This window comes from Apteryx rowi, unplaced genomic scaffold (genome assembly GCF_003343035.1).
Source record: "Apteryx rowi isolate R43461 unplaced genomic scaffold, aptRow1 scaffold_182, whole genome shotgun sequence".
Lineage (NCBI taxonomy): Eukaryota > Metazoa > Chordata > Aves > Apterygiformes > Apterygidae > Apteryx > Apteryx rowi.
In genome coordinates, this window is record NW_020448108.1 from 1,078,203 (window position 1) to 1,100,061 (window position 21,859).

A 21,859-nucleotide genomic window follows, 5' to 3' on the forward strand; every position below is an offset into this window, starting at 1 on the left:
ACAGGCACATTAATTAACTCTTAAACTACCAGAGGCAAAAAGGTATATAGACCAGAAGGAACAATTTTTTTCTGCTGATTTAAAATAAGATTTAAGAAATCTAAACCTTTTCTCCTCAAAAAAACTAATTTTTTGCTATTCTCTTTCCTTTAATATCTAACTGCTCCCAGAGGCTTGACTCAGCTGGAGCCTAGTCTATGCAACCCATTTAGCTGAGCGACTTCGGAGGTGAAGTAGGTCTATCTGTGACTGTAGCACACTGCTGATTTTGTCATTATCTCCTGTTCTGGCACAAACAGGGACCAATCATGGTAATGGACTGAGCAAAACACATGATCACGGGCTTGAATCTGCTCAGTCTGCCTATGACATTTTAAAGTTATAATATTAACCTTTTTAAAGCAGTTAATTTCTACTCGAAAGCATTTTAGACATTTTGAAAAGGGCCTATTTATCTACATCCTGTTTCAAACACCTACAGTTTTTTTCTTTTTAATATTTTTCCCCAAATTTTAACCATCTTTTACTCCCTTATCTATCAAATTTGGAAACACTAATTTCTGCCAAAGCTTTTGGACCGTGATAATTTCTTTGCAGGTGTTACCCTGACTTAGAGATCCGGGGTGTTTTGTCTCTTTTCTATCCTCCCTTGAACTTTAGCTACGTCAGAGAAACATTACAAAAGGAAAGAGTTCTGATTTAAAGTAAATTTTAAATTCAGCCAGGAGTCTTGGCATCAGACTTCCTCACAGAAATCAGCAATCCTTATCCTATATGATCTAAGAGATACAGCGAGCAACCCTGGCTCATAGCTAGTGAGGGACACATATTAGCTGAGGAAACCAAAAAATAGTTCATTTTTCAGAGAAGCATATAAATAAATAAATAAATAAATAAATAWATGAAGTAACTCTGCCAAAGTCAGTGCAGTTGTAAGCCTGATGCAGCTGAGAGGAGAGGCCCTTCAGTGGTGCTGTAGCACGAGGTGAGCTTGGACCTAGTGGAAGTGGAGAAACACTTTCTGTTTGCAAACCTTCCTTGCTCTGAAAACTGCTGTTTACTCAGGTAACTTTGAAATTTTCTGCTTCTCATCATAGAAGATGAGGAGCAGAGAAGGTGTGGGGGGGCATAGTTGTTTGTTGTTGTTTTTTTTAACAGCACAGAGCAAAACATGAAGATTTGGGGATAATGGATAATCAGGATGTGTGGTTACTCTACCTGTCCTGTTAGGAGGTGACATTCCACAGGAAAAAAAAAAAGAAAAGACATGATATATTTCTTCATGCCTCTTAGTTGAAAAACCCCTTGCTGGGTTCTCCCTGACTCAGGTAAGGTCCCACTCCAGATTAGGAAACGTGGTGGCCACAGTAGCAGGCTCTGGCATGGTCCTCTGAGCTGGCAGTAGGAGACTTCACCGCACAGGTCCTGCACCATGGCCATCCCAAGCAAAACGCCCCAGACAGAGGGCACCAGCAACTCATCTGCAGGCAGGCTGTAAAGAAGCTTCACTGAGTGTGCAGGACTGTAGGAAGTTTCTTAGGTGATGCTTAATGTGTTAGAGACTTTTGCTCCTGGTGACCACAGAGGAATGGCGCCATGGGAAGAAGGAGCAGCAGGAAGGACCACAGGTGAGGAGCTGAAGAAGTACCAAGGCAGCAATGAACCAGGAAACACCAATCAAACCAGCTCAAGTAAACACAGGGCAACAAAATTAGATGAGAAGTGAGACTGTGAGTGCACAGAAACAGGGTGACAAGCTGGCCGGGCACCTGCTTTCCAGCTCTGCTCTCGGGCAGTTTGCTACCTGCTGCAGCGGGGCTGAGCCCTGCACGTCCCTGCTGCTGACCTGGGGTTTCTACCTGCTGCGCAGGGCAACCCACATTTTTGTTTTTGTGTTGTTTTTTTCCTGTTTTGCAATTGAATGCAAAAGCTTGGGCAAGATTAATTCCTGCCGGGCTGGCCATCTGTTTCTTGGCATCTCTGGCAGCAAGCGGCCAGCGCAGCCCAGCTCTGATCTCTCTCTGCTTTTCTCCTTCCCACTGCAAACCTGGCTGTCCCGGGTCAGCCCACAGGGCCTCCCTCTGGAAACCCCCGGGACTTTGCTCCAGCACCACGCGCACATGCCTCAGAGGCACCCAGGGCAACACCTGACCACAATGCAATTTATGAATGGCCTGTATGGGCAAAGCAAGATGTAGGTGGATTTACTTTTAAGGGAGGAGGCTCTGGCAGCCTGGGAAATGCTAACAGGCTCCAGAGGAAGCTGTGTAAATCAGAGACACGTCGGTAATGGTGCCGCGGCGGTCAAACACTCACTGACTCATAACACGCTGCCAGCTAAGCACAGGCTTTTAAGGCGCATTGCAAGAGGAGCCCTCGGCTTAGGGCAGACACCAGATTGCAATCCTGCCTCCACCTACATCCAGCCTCGCTGCCCACAAACACCCTCAACTGTTCAAAATGCCCCTGTGATGGCAGCTCCCTTGTCGGAGAGCTGCTGAGTGAAGCCCGCGCGTGGCCAGCAGACCAAAACAGGACCAAGAAGATCTTCAGTCCTGCTTTCTGCCCTCCCTTCTACGCCTAGGAGGGCTCAGGAAATCACACCATTTTTAGAGAAATTGTTAAATAAATTTGGATGTCTGTCTTTATATAGTTATTGTGACATGAGCAATTATAAAATTCAGCAGTTCCTTTTTTCTTCCATTTCTTTTTACTTTTTCTTACAAGCTCATGTATTTTCCCTATTCAATACTGACAGTTCTTCTTTCTCAGGAAAACTCATTAGCTTGCTGCCTGCTAGCAGACACCTCAGTACACAGAGATCTGGGTTTTCAAAAGCTCCCAGAAAATGCATGTTCAAAGGCTTGCTCCTGACACATGCTGATTTGCCCCATCTACCAGAAACTGTAGGCTGCTCCCAATCTCCTGGGACCCCACATCCATTAGCCAACGCCCTTCTGTGTGAATAAACCCCAAATGATGCACACAAATTAAGCAATGAGCATCAAAGGCAGACCCACCAGACAGCTGGGCTTGGCTTGGACAGCCTGGACCTGGCTGGAGTTGTTGGACTGTTAAATGTCCAAGATGGGGCAGGTGCATAGGCCAGGGGAGCTTTTGTGTACAAGGCATCACATACCCTGTGTGCCCCATCCCCAAAACAGGCCAGCTCAAGGGGATGGCTGCAGCTCGTGCTTGTGTGGTGACCCCTCTGTCAAGCCCTAATGCTCTCCTGGCTCTGCCTGCAGGTGACAGATCCTGACTGAAGGTGGAGAGCAGATATTTCAGTATCTAGGCATGGCTCTGCACGGAGCCGATAGTTCTGACCGTCCATGTTACTCCGTATTTCAGTTGTGCTAAGACATAAATCGAAAGTTCTCATGTTACAGTCACAGGAGTTACCTCTGAACTGGGGATGAGACCAGGTGGAGCTCCTAACTGCTTTTATCATCATTTAGATATATATATATTTTTGCCTCAAACGATTAAATAAGTGTTCTTTTCAGTTGCATCATGGAAAAGAATGAATGGGTGATTGTTAATGCTCCCATTAATTCAGTTTAGGGAGCTAAACCAGTCTAAAGAAGAGCAGGATTTGACCAGATGTTTAGATTGGAGCTGCCTTTGCCCTGGGATTTCCCCTGGTCAGAGTTTACTCCTGGCCACGTGGACCCTCCCTTGCAGACCCAAAGCGGCTCTGTTTTGTTTTGCTGTACTAGAACCGTGTGTGAAAATTTCATCTTTGCACAGCTCAGAAAAACAGCACCTTTGGCAAATATCACACAACATTACTGTGACAGGATCTGAGGAAACTCCTCACAAAACTGATTTGTGCTGCTAGAGGGTAGAGGGAAAAAATGGAGCAGATGAAGGGTGCTCAGCTGGAAGGCGGCTGTGTAAAAACAAGTCAGAGGATTCTGCAGCCCGATTTCACCATGGCTTGTTTTCTATTCCTCATTGTCTGCAAACAAGTCAAGACAGATGTTGTGGCCCTAAATGAACCTCCTGTTTGTCTCACCCGTGATGTGACAGGGAAATCTCTACCCTTTTAGTTGCAATTCCTGAGCAGTGCCAGTGCTCAAAAGCAAACTGATTCCTGGGGCGTCCATCAACTTAAGCTTTCGGACCAGGTGGAGGATGAAATAAGGAGATCCTAGGAGTGGTGTGGGGGATAATGGCAGGAAGATGCAGGATCACCCCTCTTCCTGCTCTCCGGGGAGCCAATATGATCACTGGATTTCATGGACACACAGGTGATTTACAGCAACTTGTGGGTATGCCAGCTGGTCACTTGTTGATATGTTGAAGACTGAGAGGTCCCACCCTGCTTTCATCTTTCCTTCTTTCCCTAGGACCATTCTACTTCAAAGATATCCTGGTCCAGGGAATACGTTCTATGAGAGGAATGACTTTTTGTAAGGCGCAGCTCAGCCTCACATGCGACAGGAGCCGAATCCGCAGGAGGCACATGGAGCTGCGCCTGGCTGGTGGCACAGTGCCGGACACTAGTTCCCTTTCCATCTTGACTGGCTGCCTCGTTAAATTCATACTTTTCGTGTGATGCACTGGATGGTGTGACACCCAGCCGCAGATCAGGAAAACAAAGTCCCCAGTCATCAGAGAAGGTCACATGAGTGGTATTTCCAGAGATGACCAATTCTGRTGCCAGATATAACTGAGCACGGGTCAAGCTAAAAAAAAAGAGATTAAAAAGGCACAACCCTTGCCTGGTTTTGTTTTCATATTACTGAAAAAAGCTTAGCAGTATCTTCGTGATGCTGGATGAACTGATGAAGAGACCCCAAGTGTATTTTTAGCCCAGGCAATGAATAAAGACTATCTGCAATTTGAATGGGACCAGGCTTCTTCTTTTCCTGAATGTTTTTRGCTAAAACCACTGCTCTTCCTAAGGAGGATGAGGTAATCCGTCTGTCCGTATTGTGGATCTGTCACGTATGCTTACCTGGTGGCATTTCTTGCACCAAATTCCATCAAATTTCTTGCACCATTTTCAGAAAATGGAAGGCAGAAGAGAAGTCTCCAGTACAGGAATTTCCTTCAAGTTTACTGAAAATTTGATGGCATAGGGACGAAATTAATGGCCCTCTAAGGGAGAAGGTGTGTTCCCTTTCATAAGCTCTGGTGTTGCCAAAATGGCTGGGAGCATGTGTGTGTATTTGTTTGAAACCCGTTTCTGTAGAGCCAGACCAAACCATACAGATGCTGTTGGTCCCTGATGGCTCACACGGAGAACCAGGATGAGGAGGGAGCGCAGATGCAATATGTGAGGGCTGTAGAGAAAAATGGACRTTCTCTCAGCGGAGGTGCTTTACAACCGGGCTGCTGGGGCGATGAGGCTGTGCTGACCTTTACAAGTATTTTCCAGCCATTCTTTTCATGTGAAGAAAAATCTAAGAGCAAGTCCATGTGATACATTTTTTGGCCCTCATTGCCCCCACTGGGGCAATGCTTCTCAGAGGAAAAAGATACTTTCTGGCCATGGGGCCTGGGCAAGAGTCTGTCTTGGAAGAACTGCCTCAAAACCCTTAATATTTAGAAAATATTACTKCTAGGGTTTTCCTAAACATTTTTCTCTCTCTTGGCTTCAGAAAATTCAATGATCATCCTGTATTTCTAAATAGCAAAGCACGTCCTTACCATGAGTCAGCRTATCCTAATCCAGAAGGTTTTGCAAAATAACTTGAATCTTGCACTGCTGTTTTTGACACAGTTTTGCTYGAGGTTTCCTAACTCAAATGCACCTCCTTATAGCACCCAATGGTTTCTCAATGCTCTGTTTAGTCAGAGGTGTTTGGGTTGTGCTACAGTGCACTAATGCCTACTACTTCTTATTTTAAATGTTAATCCTTTGCAGTCAGCAGGCTAACCAGTCTGCTTGTGCTGTTGCCAGACCTGCAGCAGTGTAAGGATAAAGATGACGATAATCTTCTCAAACTAATATTTTCTGCATGAAAAACTGCACAGAGGAATGGTTTAACCCTTCCAGGGTCTCAGAAGAAGAGAAGGCATAATCATCTGTATTGCACAGAGGGGGAATGGAGACAGTGAGGATATAGCACTGGCCCTAGGGAAGTGAAAGCCAGAGACTTATGGAAAAGCYGTATAGTGGCTACCCTGCTGGCATAGGACTCAGAAACCTCTCTTTCTGTATCTGCTTTAACAACACCTCTCTTTAACGTAACTTTTAAGAGGTTACACACAATGGCTAAAAGTATCTTAGCAACTAAGCTCCCTGTATTCATTCTACCACCTTCCTCTAGCAAAACAGAATTATTAACTGCAGTTCTCCACTGTATAGAGGTGTTGCAAAGAAAAACGTGCAATCAATTTGATTGCAGGTGTTGTGGAACCAAATACATAGCAAAGAAAGAGAGCCATACAGATATCCTACAGGCAAAGTTAGCACAGAGCTGAAATGGTGTAAAACACAATAGTCACAATATTGCCTTTCTCCATGTAGGTGCATGTATATTAAAGACACTGGAAGGCTAATAACCAAGAAACAAATTTTTTAAAAATCTTTAGCTATACAAATATTATCAAAACTGACATGCCTGTGAGTGAGCATTTCTGTGGTTTGGGCATCATCCCATTGGAGCTAAAGAGAATCACTCCATGTTTTTGAACAGTCTTTGGCTCACACTCTTTAGGCTGTTTTTTGGGTTTGGGGTTTGAACCTTTTCAGTTAGATAATAAGCAATAAGCCATCTCTCATTCATAATGCCAGACCTTTCTAGGCTTTCAGTTTTCTGGCTTGTGTGCAGCAGCTCTACCAATTGCTATTGTTTTCTGTCCCTGTAAAACTTCTGCTTGCCTGGAGATACCACTGTGACTTCCAAARCTTTCACCAGAGAAACAAAAGAGTACAAAGCACTCCAGAGGTGATCACAGAAACCCTGTGCCGTGACAAATTGGAGCTGAACGATCCCACGTTTCTCTGAAGGTGATATATCAGACTGGAGCGAGGCTTTGACTTTGCAGGGGGAGCCTTCAGGAATTCTCCGGCGAGACAGAGCTTCCCCATGACAAATCTGAGGAGCAGAACAAAACATGAAATATCTCCCCCTTTCCCTGAGAGATCTGCATCGAAAGACATCAGACCAGCTTTGTTTGTCCGTGACCTGAAGGCACACTGAAAGTTTTCCAGCTATAATTCCACCTCAGCGGCTCTGGAGACACGTATCCAGCCTTCTCGATGAACTTTTGGCAGCAAAGCTCTGTTGTTGGCGGAGGGTGAGGATGTGCTCTGCTGGTAAAAACACTGGTACAGGAGTTAGATTGCCAAACTGCCCTGTCTGTTGCTACAATTTATTTGAATTTTGATGTCAAAAGTAGTCTTAATGCAGTCAAAAGCCTGTATATAGAACAGGAAAACCTTTATCAGAGACAAGAAAACATAGCCTCAATATATATATTTAAGTGTCTACTTAACATATGCAACACACAGAGATCGGTGAACCCATCCTCTCAATGCCTGTGTACAGGTGTATTCAACTGCCAGCACAAACATTCATTAAAAAAAAATTCCTTAAGCCCTTCCCTGCATCTCAMTCACAGTTTGATGCCAGTGAAAAACACACTTTTGAAAGCTTGGGCCAGCTTTTCTCAGGCTCCAGTTCCTGGGAGAGTGTTACTGGTGTGTTACTCCAGTCCAGAAGAGCCTCTCCAATTATTGTCATGTTCAGCTTCAATGCTGGTGGGCCAGGGATCTTCTCATGGCCCTGTGTGGCTCCGGCCGAGGCTGCTGGGTCTCTCCAGAACCACCTTTATCTTGTCTATAGCTCACAGTGAATGTCAGCAGCTGTTGCCCTTGCCTTTCCTGTTCATCTAGCAGCCAGGCAACTCTAATTTTGAAGCTAGAGGAAGCATCCCTTGCTCCTGCAGTGCCTGCACCCATCGATATCTTTGAAGGTGTCTCTGCCCACAGTGCTGGTGGGAGCAYTGAATGTGAGCACAGGGGACAGACCAGCTCAGGCTGAATTTGCCTTTGGATGTGAAAATTAAATATCAGGTTTTAATCATCTACATTTCTCACTGGCCTGAGCACTTAAATTAATCAAAGTCATGGACTCAGGGCAGGCCCTAAGGCCACATTACCAGCCATATGGTACTAGTCAGTAGTGCTGAGGCAAGAGCTGGTTTCTTGATTCATTGTCCATTCTCAACCAAAAAAAAAGGGGGGAGATACTTTATTTCAACTTCCAATGTCTTTACATTCTTTTTTATTAAAAAATGTGAGCTATGAAAGGGAGCAGCCTGATTTACCAGCAGGTTACAGGGCCGTGCACAAACTGAAGGGGAGGTGGTTGTGCTCCACATGAAAGCAGAGCAAGTGACGGTGGCTGCAGCTGGTCATCCTGGGTTACGTAGCACAGACTTGGCTACGCAGCTGCACAGCAGCCTCCGTTCCCTTTTCAGATCAGGGCTGTGTTTATCCCTGCAAATTGTTAGTGCACGAGCACTTGCTGTTCCTTGGGTATAAAATTGAGGCAGACACACTAACTGTAAAAAAAGCAGCAGAAGGCCTTGTTCCTCAAAAGAATACTGTTGTGCAGTGGGTAACATGCACCTGGGCTGCATACAGCACTTAGCATGGAAAGCTACCTACCTTGAGCATGATTTGCTGGGGAAATGAGGATGAATTTTCTACAATAACTATGCAAGTACCTAGGATCATGGTATTCACGGCCCTCCCCTGCAAGGAGAGAGTTTCAGGTTCAAACCTCTGCTGTCTATGGGACAAAGAGAGGATGTGACTCTCAATGAGTATCCTGACAACTGGGTTTGAAAAGTGTCTATTGGTGCCTGCTTTCCCTTTGGGCCTTGTCTGCAAAATAGGAGTCGGGAACAAATGTTTTGCATTTCTCAAAGGGGAAAAAAACCCAATGTTTTCAGGGGAAACTATTTATGATCTGACCTTCAACACAAAGGCTGTTTCAGCTGTCCCCATTTCTCCCACTGCACTACTTTTCCCTATATAGAAGTGTTTTGCTAGGGAAAAGCAATTTCTTCTGTTCCCCCCAAACATCCAGAGTTTCCGTCACATTGCAWTCTGTGTGCATATGCTGCTGACTCTGCAAATGACTTGTGTAGATAGCCCCTGAAGTTGACAACTGAACACATGTGGCTACAGTGGACCACAAATGGATGGATACTGCAAAAAACAGCACAAAAAGCAGAAGTGGTATATACATGTCTTCTCAGATCTCGTCTGCTTTCTTTTCCCTTATCTGTTGTGCAAGGCAGGCCCTTTGTTACTCATGTTCTTGTGATAGTCCTTCTCTCCCCCGGCATCTCTCCAAGGTTTTCTTCAGCAATAGTTGTCCTTTCCCCTAAAACAAGCCTGTGGCTCCCACTAGCTTCACTCTAGACCAAAAAGATGATCCTCAGCTACAGCTTAACACTGTTTTGCAGTTGTCAACAGGGTGTGTTTCTCACAAAGCAGGAAAAAAACCCAAAACACCCAACCACTACAGCTGGGTGAATTTATTGTTCCTGTTCCTCCACAGGCCCAAAAGGCTTTCAGACAACTGTCGGGCAGGAGCCAGAGTATTAGGATCGTTACTGGATGCTCAAAGAGAAAGGGCCGGGTAGCAGGTGCTCCCGATACCTTCGAAGTCTCTGCATCTGTTAGCTTCTAACACGCAGTGACAGACAAAATGAGGACCAGAGAGCGTAAGTGACCCTGCCGAGGTCCCACAGCAAGCATTGGCTCCGTTCTGCCTCCACCACACTTTTGGAGCTGTGGAAACTGCAGTACTGTGGGGTTAGCTGGTAACCAATCCAAAGCAGCAGAAAYTGCCAGGACCATTTCAATATTGAGGGGAACTATACTGTTAACACTGCTTGGCGTTGACACCACATTATAAAATGGAAATAGTTTTTTCTAATGGTAGTTTCTTTAGGYAAGTAAGCTAATGGGTCTGTTAGAGGCCTGTTTTCTCCTCCTCTTGCACAGAACTAATTGCAGGCACACAGCTACAGGATATATACAGTATTTAAGTGTTTTTTTTTCACAGATGTAATGACCTTTACTGCAACATTTATATAGACCATTTTCACCAAACAGTTTAAACTAAATAGTGCACAAATTACTACAGTATGGAATATTGTAATTTTCCACCCACTCTCAAAATATATTGTTATAATCATGAGCACTAGGGTGGCTAAAAATAGCCCTATATTAGCAAGCACAGTATGTAACCTTCTTGTTCACTGAAGTAATGTAATAACAATCTGTATGAGACTACTGAAAAGCAAGTCTTGATCACAAACAGCCATGTGTGGCAGAAGAAGCTTCTGAGCCATAAAAGGCTGTTATCAGAAGATAAAGGGATAGCATTGTCTAAATCAGTGTAATCACGACATAAAGCTGAGAGTCTAGCAGTTCTTGTTTTATGTTTTTACTGGTCCWCTCTGTGGCAACCAGTACAACTCCTAACGTCTCAGTTCTAAACACTTGCTTCCTCCCCCCAGTAAARTGTTTTGAGTTCTTCAGGCAAAAGATGCTGCACAAAGACCAGGTAATGAAGGCAGGGATGGACTGACAGGTGTGGGAGTGAGATGATTACCTCTATTCAGAATCAGAGACAGGGTTCTTCATCCCAGTGATATGCACTCTAAAATAATTAACCACAGCTAATCAGCAGAGGAAACATTGCAAAAGCAGTTTTGTTGTACAAAGGGAAGAAAGAACACTCGGTATTGACAAGGTTTTTCCTAAATATGAAGGAGAAGAAGCTGTTTCAAAATAAAGAAAGAAATGAATGCAGAAGAAAAATGCCTAACAATACAGCTCATCAATACTTCTTTTTACTTCTCTTTTAGAAAAATAGGTGATTTATTAATGCTTTTAAAACAAAAATTTTTATCGAATTTTTGAAAACCCCTGACAAAACAGTTTTTCTCCACATTATTCAAATAAATACCTCCATACATGAATCCAAAGGGCTGTCAGTATCCCAGTCGTTCAGAGCAGCATAAACAAATGAGCAAACCCTGACCACAGACATGCATGAAATTCCCATTTCGAAAACAAAATGATTTTCCTTTTGCTGAGGGTACTTTCCCCAGACTTACCCCCCAAATACAACCTACGGTCAGCGTTTTGGTGCTAACCCTGGTTTACTTCAGCAGTTTGTTAAGATTGTGTCAGCCTTATCCTTTTCCTTCTTAATCAGGTGTTCCAATTTTGTTTTCAAGGGGAGGGAAGAAGAAAAGGTAGAGAACTTTGTAAAGATATCTGAAGAAATTGGGAGGCAAAGTCTCTCCCTGAGCCAGTCATGGCACCTTTAACCGCTCCTGCAGTCTGCAGGGAACCAAGGAAAAGGCAGATCCAAAAACTGGCAGCAGGAAGGGGTTCCCCAAAAGTCTGGGACACTCTGCCTCTTCACYGTACTTTTTTAATACAAAATCTTCCTAGGATTTTTCTTAGATCAGTCATTTCTCATGAAGAATCAGCAAAGTTTTATTGGTGTCAGAGTCTAAGATAAGGATTTAAATAATATAATGCTAACGAGCACTTTTTTTCTCCCAGATTTTCCTGCTGATTGACAGAAAGTTCTAAATTTAAAGTGTACTCATGCGCCTTTTCTGTCTTGATTTGAAATCTGAGAGGAACATAGTAAAAGAGCAAAAGTCAGAGTAGGAAAGTCTGAAATCCTCATCTCTWCCTTGGGCTGGAAGACATTTTAAATACAATGTATTTCCTAGTGCCTGGTGTTTAACTGATGGAAGGTTTGTTTCTCCAACAAGAAAAGACTTTTACTCTCTCCCGGACAAAGAGGAAAAACTGCAGTCGTAGGTTCCCACAGGACGTTGACTCCACTGGGGAAAAGACAAAGGGAAATAAATATAGAATGTAAGAGAAAATAAGTGCAAGATAAAAAGGTAACAAAACGAAAGTCTAAGAACAGTATGTTTGCTTAAGGATGTCAAGGGCAGGAAGAGAAAGGATTTATATCGGTTCTGAAAGCTGCTTGTTTACTTGGAAAAACAAGAACTGATTATAGTGATTTCTTGCTCAGGGATGGCTGGAAAGAAACCTGCTGCTTCTGCAATTTCAAGACTTGTATCTGTAGCCTGTGATTTCCTAAAAGCCAGTGGCCAGATTCCTACAGCTGTGAGAGGAACCTCCTCTTTGAGGAATGCTAAGACTGAAGTGTAGATTTCACCCAGATTACTCATTTCTCAGGAAAAAGCAGCAGATTTTTGCTGGAGCCAGGCAACAACGGCAGAATTAGAATATAAATTGCAAGCCACAAAAATAGTAATAAATTGAGGCAAGCACACGCAAGGACCTCTAATCAGCARCCTTTGATACAGAGCCTTAGAAGTGGCTACCTGCAGACTCAGCACTGTTCCTGGAAAGACATAAATGTGCAAGAGTCTGAATGTGACATGAAGAGAATGGTTTTGCAGGTCACCTTTAAAATCCAATTGTAAAAGTCTGAGACTCAAAGGCTTTTCTTAACCTAATGAATCTAACCACTATCTTGCTTTATATTTAGTAATCTACAACACTGATCAGCACATTAAAGTGTAACTACATAACCTATCTGCTTCTTCTATTCATATGAAAAAGAAGAGAATTGGTTTATAAATCTTTTTCTGTGCACTCCACAGACTACTGCATACCAAGTTCACTGGGTATTGTTTGTGCTCTGCTCTCTTTTCCCCAGGGCACCAAAGTACTGGGAAAACACATCCCTTGGAGAAAGCCCAAGTCTGCCTGTAATCTCCCACTTCTGCTGACATTTTGTCATTCCGGACCTGCAGCTATCAAATAAGATATACTTAACGAAAGCCTGCACTTGCATTTACTTTTTCTGCTAATTGAGAGAGCTGGGTTCAGAGAATGTCACTGCTCCTTCCCAGTGAAAAATGCTTCTGTGATTCTCTATGACAGCCAGCTTCAGCTCTGCTGATTTTCAGATGCTCACAACAGGTTTTAAGAATGAACAGACTGCAAATGCATATTAAAAAAACCCCACTGCTCTATAGCAGTTTTAACTAACCTACCTGCAGAGGACAGCCTGCAGGAATGCTGAAGTAGTTCAGGTAACAAGCTGATCTGTGAACACCAGGCCCAGCCAAACCTGGTTTTCCTTGGATTTGTATCTCATGATTGACTAGAACTCTAACTGAACCTGAGCATTGCTGTTAAATGAGCTCAACCCTTAGCAGATACAGGAGAATATTCATGTACTAAGAAAGGCAATACAATATTTTCATTGCTGTTTGCATGCAGGAGAGACAGAGGGAAGTGACTGTGTATTGGGTTCCTTAATATTGTATGTTTCCTAACTCCATTCCTATTGTATGCTTCCTAATGTATGGATGGAGCATTCATAGCAGAGTTGTGTGGATTCTCTGGTGGCTGATAACAACAGAGGCTAGATTCAAGCCCCTCTCAGCCGCCAATTTTCACCAAAAGCACAACATGATGACTTTGTGATTCCTGCTGCTCTAGGATTTCCTCAAAAATGCTTATGGGATAAACATCATTATGGGGAAACAGAGAGACGGTTAGACTGTATTAGGCTTGTTTCTTTAGAAAACAGTAAGTAAGTAAGTAAGAAAGAATACGTAATGCAGAAAGAACCATTCATCTAAYATAAATGAACTCAGATGAACTGATCCCAACAGTAGAAATCTTTACTCACATGCTACCCACAGCAAAGTACGCCTTAACCATGAAAGGAATATGGAAATAAAGTTCAGAATAAGCACTCCAAAGTTCTTAGAATTCAGATACAGCATTTTCAAAAAAGACTTGAGAATTCGGAAATCTTTAAAAAAGGCACCTGATTTTCAGAGAATGGAGGGTCAGTGTTTTTGTAAAATAAAGTCTTTTTTAGGTATCTCTGGTTGCACACCTTGTGCCAAAGCATTTCAAATAATTTGCACCTGGGCATTATTCCTATGGAGAAGCAAATCCTGAATACAGAGCTTTTACCCATATAGAAAGAGCATTTTAGGATGCAGATAAACACAGGAAGCAATTAATCAATACCAATGGCAGACTTAAAAGGAAAATATAGGGGGAGGGAAATTCCAGGTAGCAAATAAAAAGCCTGTAGGCAAAAATATTTCACTACTATACTGATTTACTATCAGCAGCTGGCACATGTTTATGGATAAATGGAAAACAGAATAACATCTAAGTGGGATTAAATTGAATCACTTCTCATATTAAGACAGCATTGCTGCTTGTTGAAGGACTCTCTACCAAGTATTCTGATTTATCACCCTTGTGATTCCAAAATGACTGTCATTTAAGTCTTACCTTGTAACTCTGAATGCAATACCCTTTTCAATATATAAACTCTGTCTTTTGTTTTGGAGGGTGAACCTGAGCAAAGCTAGAATTGGTCCTTGTAGTAAGTTACATTATTGGACTATGAAATACTTGTTACTCCTGTCAGAGACAGCATAGCTTTTCATTGCAAAATGCACAAAGCCAATACATGAAAACGTGCTTAAGCAGTCTGGCCTGTTTGAAAAATATGAATCAACCCTGCTGCAGTAATTATTGGCAGGGATGCAGGATGAAGAAAGTCCTTGRTTCTCCAAGGACCTCCCAGGAGTCCAAGCAGAAAGTATAACAGATCAGCAGGATCTTCAACTAACTCAAGCAATACTATTTAATTTTAAACACTGTTTGATGGATCAGTGGAATAAGCTTTTAAGAAGGAAAAGAATGAAAGATGAAATTGCATATTCGAACAACAAAGAAAAGCAGAGATTAGGTACAGAGAGGAGTCATAAGGCTGGAAATCCCCATCTACCTTACCTCACACCGACTTCCTGTTTAATAATAGTATTGCTAAAGATTCTCTGAAAACTGCTGTGACCGTACTAGGAAACATTCTTACAGCTACTGTTTTCAGTCTCCTCATGAAAATGGACAGTGTATTTGTCTCCCTGGTCTCCTCTGTCTCGAATTAAAACATAAAAGCAGGTTCTAAACTAATGCAAATACACATCATTCCACTAACTTTAGAAGGAACAGTGCTGAATGACACCGACTGAGAATCTGGATAATTTCATAGTTTCAGGGGAAGCTAAAGACATGAAAAGCTGGGACAGAAAATTGAATTCCTCAGAATATCAGGATGTATGCCTGATTTTGTACCCATTTTATGGTACACCTGTCAGATTAAAGCCATGCAGAATAAAGGGAATAGGGGAGTATTTAAAAGAACTGGATAGAGACAGATTTCATTTAGCCACACAACACTCAAATCACCATGCTGGTATGTACTGCTTAATCACATAAAAGACCGTTCCATTCATTTGCCTGTAGGAGACCGGTATACTGCAAAAATGCAAAACTGCTGAAGCACTATTTTCCTGCCTCTTAGCAGATATTTGTAATTGCTACTCATTTGGCATTTCACATTCACCTGGCTTTGCTTTTGCATCTTAATGAATATTCCAGGTGATATGAATGGACTGGCCAAGTCTTCATCTGGAATTAAAATATATAGAGTGAGTCAGTGCTCACAGCAGTGTGAAGCATGATGGAACTTCCTAAAATCTTCATCAGCCAACAGGCAAACAGAGCAAGGTTGTTTCACACAGTGAGAAGGGAAAGCTGAGAACTGGCTGGTACCAGCCCTGCTTTCTGGTTACCTACGGCTTTATCCAGTGTATTGGGACAGCCAATTTGTGCCCATTAGCTTGGAACATACTTAACAGAGTACGCCAGTCCATTCGGCTTTCTCTTCCCCTCTCCCAGGATGGCTGCAGGGGAAACTTTTATATGAACTGCCATCAAAATCAAAGTGAAACTAAAACATTCAGGACTAAAAGCTGCTGAGAAATCCCCCAAGGTACAGAATAAAGTCAGTGAGATCTGGGCCTTTGGGAAATACCTTCTACTGGGTAGTGAAATGAGCATCTGTGGCTTTATTGCTTTATTCATTTCTCTGTTGCTCCCAAGTCTGTTCAGATTTTTTATACTCTAGGGGTCAGAAACTCAGCTTTCCTACCTATGCGGTGAAATTATGGCTGTATTTTCATGTACTTTTAAACTAAAATGGGAATGACAGAACATCTCTCTCTGTCTGTCTCTTTCTGTCTCTGTGTGCGTCTCCCTCTCGTTTTTTGGACTGCGGTGTTCCAGTAAGGACACCAGGGAACATAAAACATGAACTGCAACTGACATGTGCAAATTGTGCTGCCTCAGTGTGAGAAAACCCTAATAAATCATCAGTCTTTATTCAGCTGAGAGACTACTGGAACAAAAGCAGCATTTCTGGAAAACAAACACAAGCATTTGGAAAAAAACAAAACAAAACAGAACTTCAGAGGAAGTCTCCATTTTTCCATGTGTAAAGGTGCCATTTTAGTTAGCCTCAGAATGGAAACAGCTCCATAATAGCCATGCCACACGTACTATCATCACCTTCTGACTTCTCAGACCGCAGCGTTGTCGGAGCCAAGATGAACGTGTGTCTGTGCATCCACAGAGTCATTTCTCTTGCTGCCAGGAGCTCCAGTCGTGGAGGTGATTTACCAGCGCCGACACCTTCTCCTTTCCACTGGAGCTCAGCACTGAGATCACCAGCTAATTTCACAGGCTCTGCTGAGATTGCCATCCAAAGGCACCAACTCTGTCCCTGAAAGTTACACAACTGTTGGGTTTATCAGAAGCGGCCTGGCAGGGTGACTTTCATAATTTCCTAGCATGCTGTCACTAGGAAAAGAAACGCTTACATCTGGGCTGGAGATCACGGGTCTGCCAGCTCACACCGGCCTCTGGCTGAGTTTTACTGAATATGAGATGGCTCTGTGCAGAAYGGCAGAAGACCTGAGAAACAAGAACGGTGACTGAAAACAGTTAAATCTGAGACCACATGCAGAAATAAGGAGCATATGGGTGCATATAGCTGGCCCTCTACTTGCACGCAGCAGATAGTAGCTTACTAATTTCTGAGGTTCAGGGAAGGTGTGCTTTCAAACCTTTCTTCAGATCTAAACTTACTTTCCTAAGAACTCAAGTGGCCAAAGATAATTTAGGAAACTATATCAAATACCTGTTCCTAAAATACAATTGATAGGGGCTATCAATACTAAAACAAACAAACAAAAAAAGGATGGTTTGTTGGCTGCCTCTATTATACCCAGAGTAAAGAAATCCCAAGCAAGATTTAAAGGACCTGTCAGCGACATGTAGCAGGAAGCATATCTTACAACAAGTTTTTCATCTGACATATCATCACTTGTATAAATAGTGAATTTTTACAACAACCTGCATGCTACTTCTCTAGTACAAAAGAAAAGATAAAAAAAAGTTTAACTTAAGCTTACACAGAATTGTTTATGCAAGGATAACAATTTGCTGGTTTCTCTACAGAGGAAAAACACTTCTGAGATACTGCAAACATAGCTATGCATGTAAACCAAACAATTTCTCAATATAGCACTCCCTCAGCATAGCACCAGGAACTGCTACACATCAGCAGTAAAATCAGGGCAGCTTCACTTGGTCAACTCAGTTGGCCTTATTTGGTCTGGGAATGGAACATATATTCTAGASAGCAGAGCAAAAAACAGTGTGTGGCGGGGGGGAGATAATTTTATTGTTAATCAAAGGAAGAGCAGTGAAGGATCATTCAAAACGTTTCTAGAATCCCTGTAATTTAAGGCATATGAGGGCACCATTACGTCAGCGATACAGATAGATTGGTAAGATGCTACACGGTAAAATACAGAGCTGCCAGATCATTCCATTAACTCGTGAATAAAGATCATAAATCTGAGTAATAAAAGTACTGTTACATACACATTCTTAACTCCACAGCCCCGTTCCAAGTGAGACTATTTAGAGCTGTCTTCTCAAAACCAAATATTTTTGTAAGCTAGCTAACTAATCAGAAGTTGCAAAGGTCACATTTGCATGACACCCTTTCTAGCATAATGGCATACTTCCTCCTAATGGACATGTAAGAGAACCGGCCTTCATTAGCCGTGTTTTTAAACCAGATTCATTCCATTGTAGAAACCTCTTTTTGTAACCAATAAAAGTATGTCCATTGTAATTCCTTGTGGTTCTTTTGTCCAGTAGTAGTTGTTCTGAGTAAAGTTTTAAGAATCCGCTTCTATTCTAACCATCTTTTAATTTCATGCTATTTAAATCTTTTTCCTTGTCCTAAAAAAAAGAAAAAAATGGGAGGAAAAAAAAAAAGCTTTGGAAAGCTTGGGAGCAACTGAGCAACATTTGTGAAAGAGACAGGCTCTGACAAAACAGAAGCCTTAACATTTGCAGAATTATCCAAAGAGGACAAGGCTAAATAATTTTGTCCCCATGCTTCTCTCATTAAACTGAAGCAGGCGTAGATAGAAGAAGGTAAGTGCATGACAGATGAAGAAGACAGGCTACAGCCAGAGACAGGTCTGCCAAGGGTGAAAAGGAAGGCAGAGAGAAAGAGAGAAACTTCCAGGACTGTAGCTGTCCTGGAGAGCTTATGATGGTAGGGAGTCCTGCCTCATTGCTTTTCCCTTTTAAATCCATTCCTGGATTAATATGCTGCACCCTTCTGCTGTGCAGAGATGCCCAAAGGAGCTGTTAAATACATTACCTAAGTCCTAGCAGAAGCGTGGATGTTCAGTAAGAAAGAAATTCTTCTTTGAAAAGTTTACATTATGAAAAGAAAAGGTAAGTAGAGAAGATGCACACACCAAAGAAGTGACTTGTCCAACGTTACATGAAGACCCACAACTCTCCAGCCATACCCATTGGTAAGATGGACTTTATATTCCTGGTCCTGCATAATGTAATGTAACTGCTGGTGTTAGTAAAGGTGCAAGTAGTTTACTTCCACAGAGGAAGGCATGTATCTTTAAATCATTTTCTCTGCCTTCAACTCTCACTTATTTAGGAACGGCTGCTTATAAGCTCTCACAGGATAAGAGCAGCAGGAGAATAAAGCAGAATGAGGTAGTGCAGTCTGCATAACTACATCAAACCCTAGGGATCTATTCCACTGAGGAAGAGAATTAAGAAGAGAATTGGGTGAGAATAAATGCTATTATAGGAGAAACTCCAAAACTGTGACAATAACCCAATATGAACAGTTAAGTCATTCTGGTCTTAATCAGTGAAGGAAAAAATTACCAGCTCTTAATCACTAATGTAGATGAAGACGTTCTTACTCAACTGTTGACTACTAAAGGCTTGCTAATTTGAAGGGCAGATTTTGTAAGCACTGGAAATACTGGATAACAGAAGTGATATCAAATATTACTACTGTTTGGATGTGAAAAAAGGCACCCTCAGGTAGATGCAGTGGTTAAAAGCTCTCTCATGTAAATTTGATTGTAATCTGTCTCTGCTAATAGTTGCCAGCTATCAAGTCTGTTTTGTGTTGCACTTTAAAATATTCCTTTCAAACACCAAAAAGGGAATTGCACAACCCAGACAGCACATCTAAAATTAAAAAGCCAACAGCAATCAGAAACATTTAAAACTCCGAAAAGGGATATCATATATCCCAAGCGATGAAATAGAAAACACAGCTTGGAAAAAAAATAACAAAATTGACTAAAACCCCAAACTCCTCCTTCTTTATTTCACCTGTTAACAGAATGATTTTTCTAATATTTTAATCTCGAAGCAACTTCTGAACAGGAGCAGAAGTAATCATAGGCACTTGATACTTTCTTACAGAAGGAAAAAAAAATGTTAACTGGGAGAATGCCATAGGAAATTTGCTAATTGTGTTTTAGTAAGTGAATCTAATGTTACACACCAGCTTGTTAAACAACCAATGATTTTAATGGCTTTACTCAGCTTTAATTTTAAAACACAGATTAAGAAAACTGCACTTAAGACAGGTAGCTCCTTATTTAAAATAGTTTCACAAGCCATGAAAGCTCCTCAGCTTTTTGGCAAACCGCAGTTTTACAAATTGGTGTATTATTCACAATTCTTGCTAATCGCTATGAGCAACGATTGCAGTATCTCTGGAACACATCTGCTGGTGACACTGTTTAAATGTGACAGTTTCATGGCTAACAACTCTATACTCGTTACTGAAGTAGCATTACTCTTAAGTGAATGATGAAAGTTATTTACCTTTACACTTGGATATACAACAGGCATTTTTCAGATAGAAGGGGTGATTTGTGTTTTCTCTCACAATGGGCCAGTTTGTATATSCTAAGGAATCTAAAATAGCAGTTGATCATAAGACAATATCAGTGGGATAAAGGGATTATTTATGAAATAAAGTACAACAGAGGTACTCATATCAGGCATCCCTGACAGAATAGCTAAAGCCTGCAGCCAAAGCACAGGATGCATGCTGAGGTCTGATAAACACCTGTTTGTCAGGGAATGTTCTCCTTTACATACCATACCATCTGGAAACAAGGGGAGACATAAACATCTCTCTGCTAGTACAAATGCATTTCAGTTGCCCATACTGTAGTACATGCGTGCTGTGCAGGTCCATCTATATCCGACATATGCTGGCTTTGGAAAGGAGACTGGATTTTCTCTGTGCTGACTTGGGGGAATAGCACATTAGAGAGGAGACACATTTTCGTTCTCTAGAAATGATGAGGCGATCCCTGCTTGTGTCATGTCTGTGGCAGCAGATAAATGTACAGCCTCACAGGCTAAAGCAGCAGGCGGGCAGTGCACTGTGCTGTCCAGATAGGAGCTGGGGAAAGGGAAAAAATTCCAGTTAAAAAAGAATACTTCTAAAACATTCAAGACGCAAGCACAAAACAGACAGAGGTTGTGCATCATTCATGCTGATGGGACAAATGGGAGAGTTTCTAAGGTTTTYTGAAGACCTGAGGTGCTGGTATAAATGCTGAACAACACAGCTGGTGAGTTATAAGTAGGAAGCATTCCCAGAGTGTCAGATTACTGACAGGTTAACCTAGGTCAGGTCCATGACAACACTTGTGTCCAGTGAACATATCCAGAATGAGAAAGTTTTGGCACTATGCTTCTATATCTGGATGGGCAACACATACAGAAGGAAGTGAAAGTTCAGGTGGAATGAAGCAAGGTGGATGTGTGACAAGGCACCTTAGTGTTAATGCATTTTGTAAACGAAAAATAATAAAAAAAACCTACGGACATAAGCAGCCAGGCTCTGTGCTTTGTGAATCCAGTGTCGACTTGCATTCGCCGAGGAACAGTTAAGACTGCTGTCAGTAAGTATGCTAGTAGGAACCACAACCTGGCCCTCTGAGATAACATAACCCTTGATGCAGCAGACAYGCGGCAAGCTGGTAAGCACGCGAATACAGTGGTCCTTTGTGACAGAAACTACAGAACCACAGGGCTTAACGGGACCTCAAGAAATAATCTGAGACCATTCACCTGATCCCACGGCAAGATCAGCTGCAGCTGGGTCGTTCCCGAGAGGTGTTTGTTTAACCTGATCCTACAGACCAGCCAGACACCAGGGTTCCACAGCGGCTTAGTCCAGTGCTTCCCTGTCTCACATTCAGAAGCGCTGCCGCCCATGCTCTTGTTCACCATGGACCGGCTGGTCTTTCTGTAATGGCCTTTTGTGTATTTATTTGTATCATACTCCTCGGCAGTCTCTTCTCCTCTTGGCTAAGCAGCTCTAGATTACCCTACCCACAGGTCGGATCGGACGGATCTCTGGTCTCTCTTGCTGAGTTTGTCTGTCTGTCTGTCTCTCTCTCTCACTGGGCCACATCTTTCTTGGAGTACAGTGCTCAGACTAGACCATGGCCTTAAAACAACTGGACAGGGCACAAGGCTGACTTCACATGTTTTTCAAATTACATTCTTATTCAGAAATGGATTCAAATGATGCTTATTTAAAAATAAAAGAGTATTTTG

General features: G+C 42.3%; 1 protein-coding gene across 11 annotated transcripts in view; it reads right to left on the reverse strand.

Moving 5' to 3' along the window:
- Nucleotides 1-16,226: 16,226 nt before the first annotated feature.
- SUSD1 (sushi domain containing 1) overlaps nucleotides 16,227-21,859 on the reverse strand; it is a 53,918-nt gene continuing 48,285 nt past the window's right edge. For 5 of the 11 annotated variants that reach the window (XM_026061562.1, XM_026061564.1, XM_026061566.1 and 2 more), the window contains one exon: nucleotides 19,567-20,693. In XM_026061562.1, coding sequence (XP_025917347.1) covers nucleotides 20,555-20,693 — 139 coding nt within the window. In that variant the 3' untranslated portion in view covers nucleotides 19,567-20,554. Of the gene's footprint in view, nucleotides 16,838-19,566; nucleotides 20,694-21,859 lie in introns of those variants that run through there. The other 6 variants (XM_026061567.1, XM_026061565.1, XR_003252805.1 and 3 more) reach the window with 5 other exon arrangements.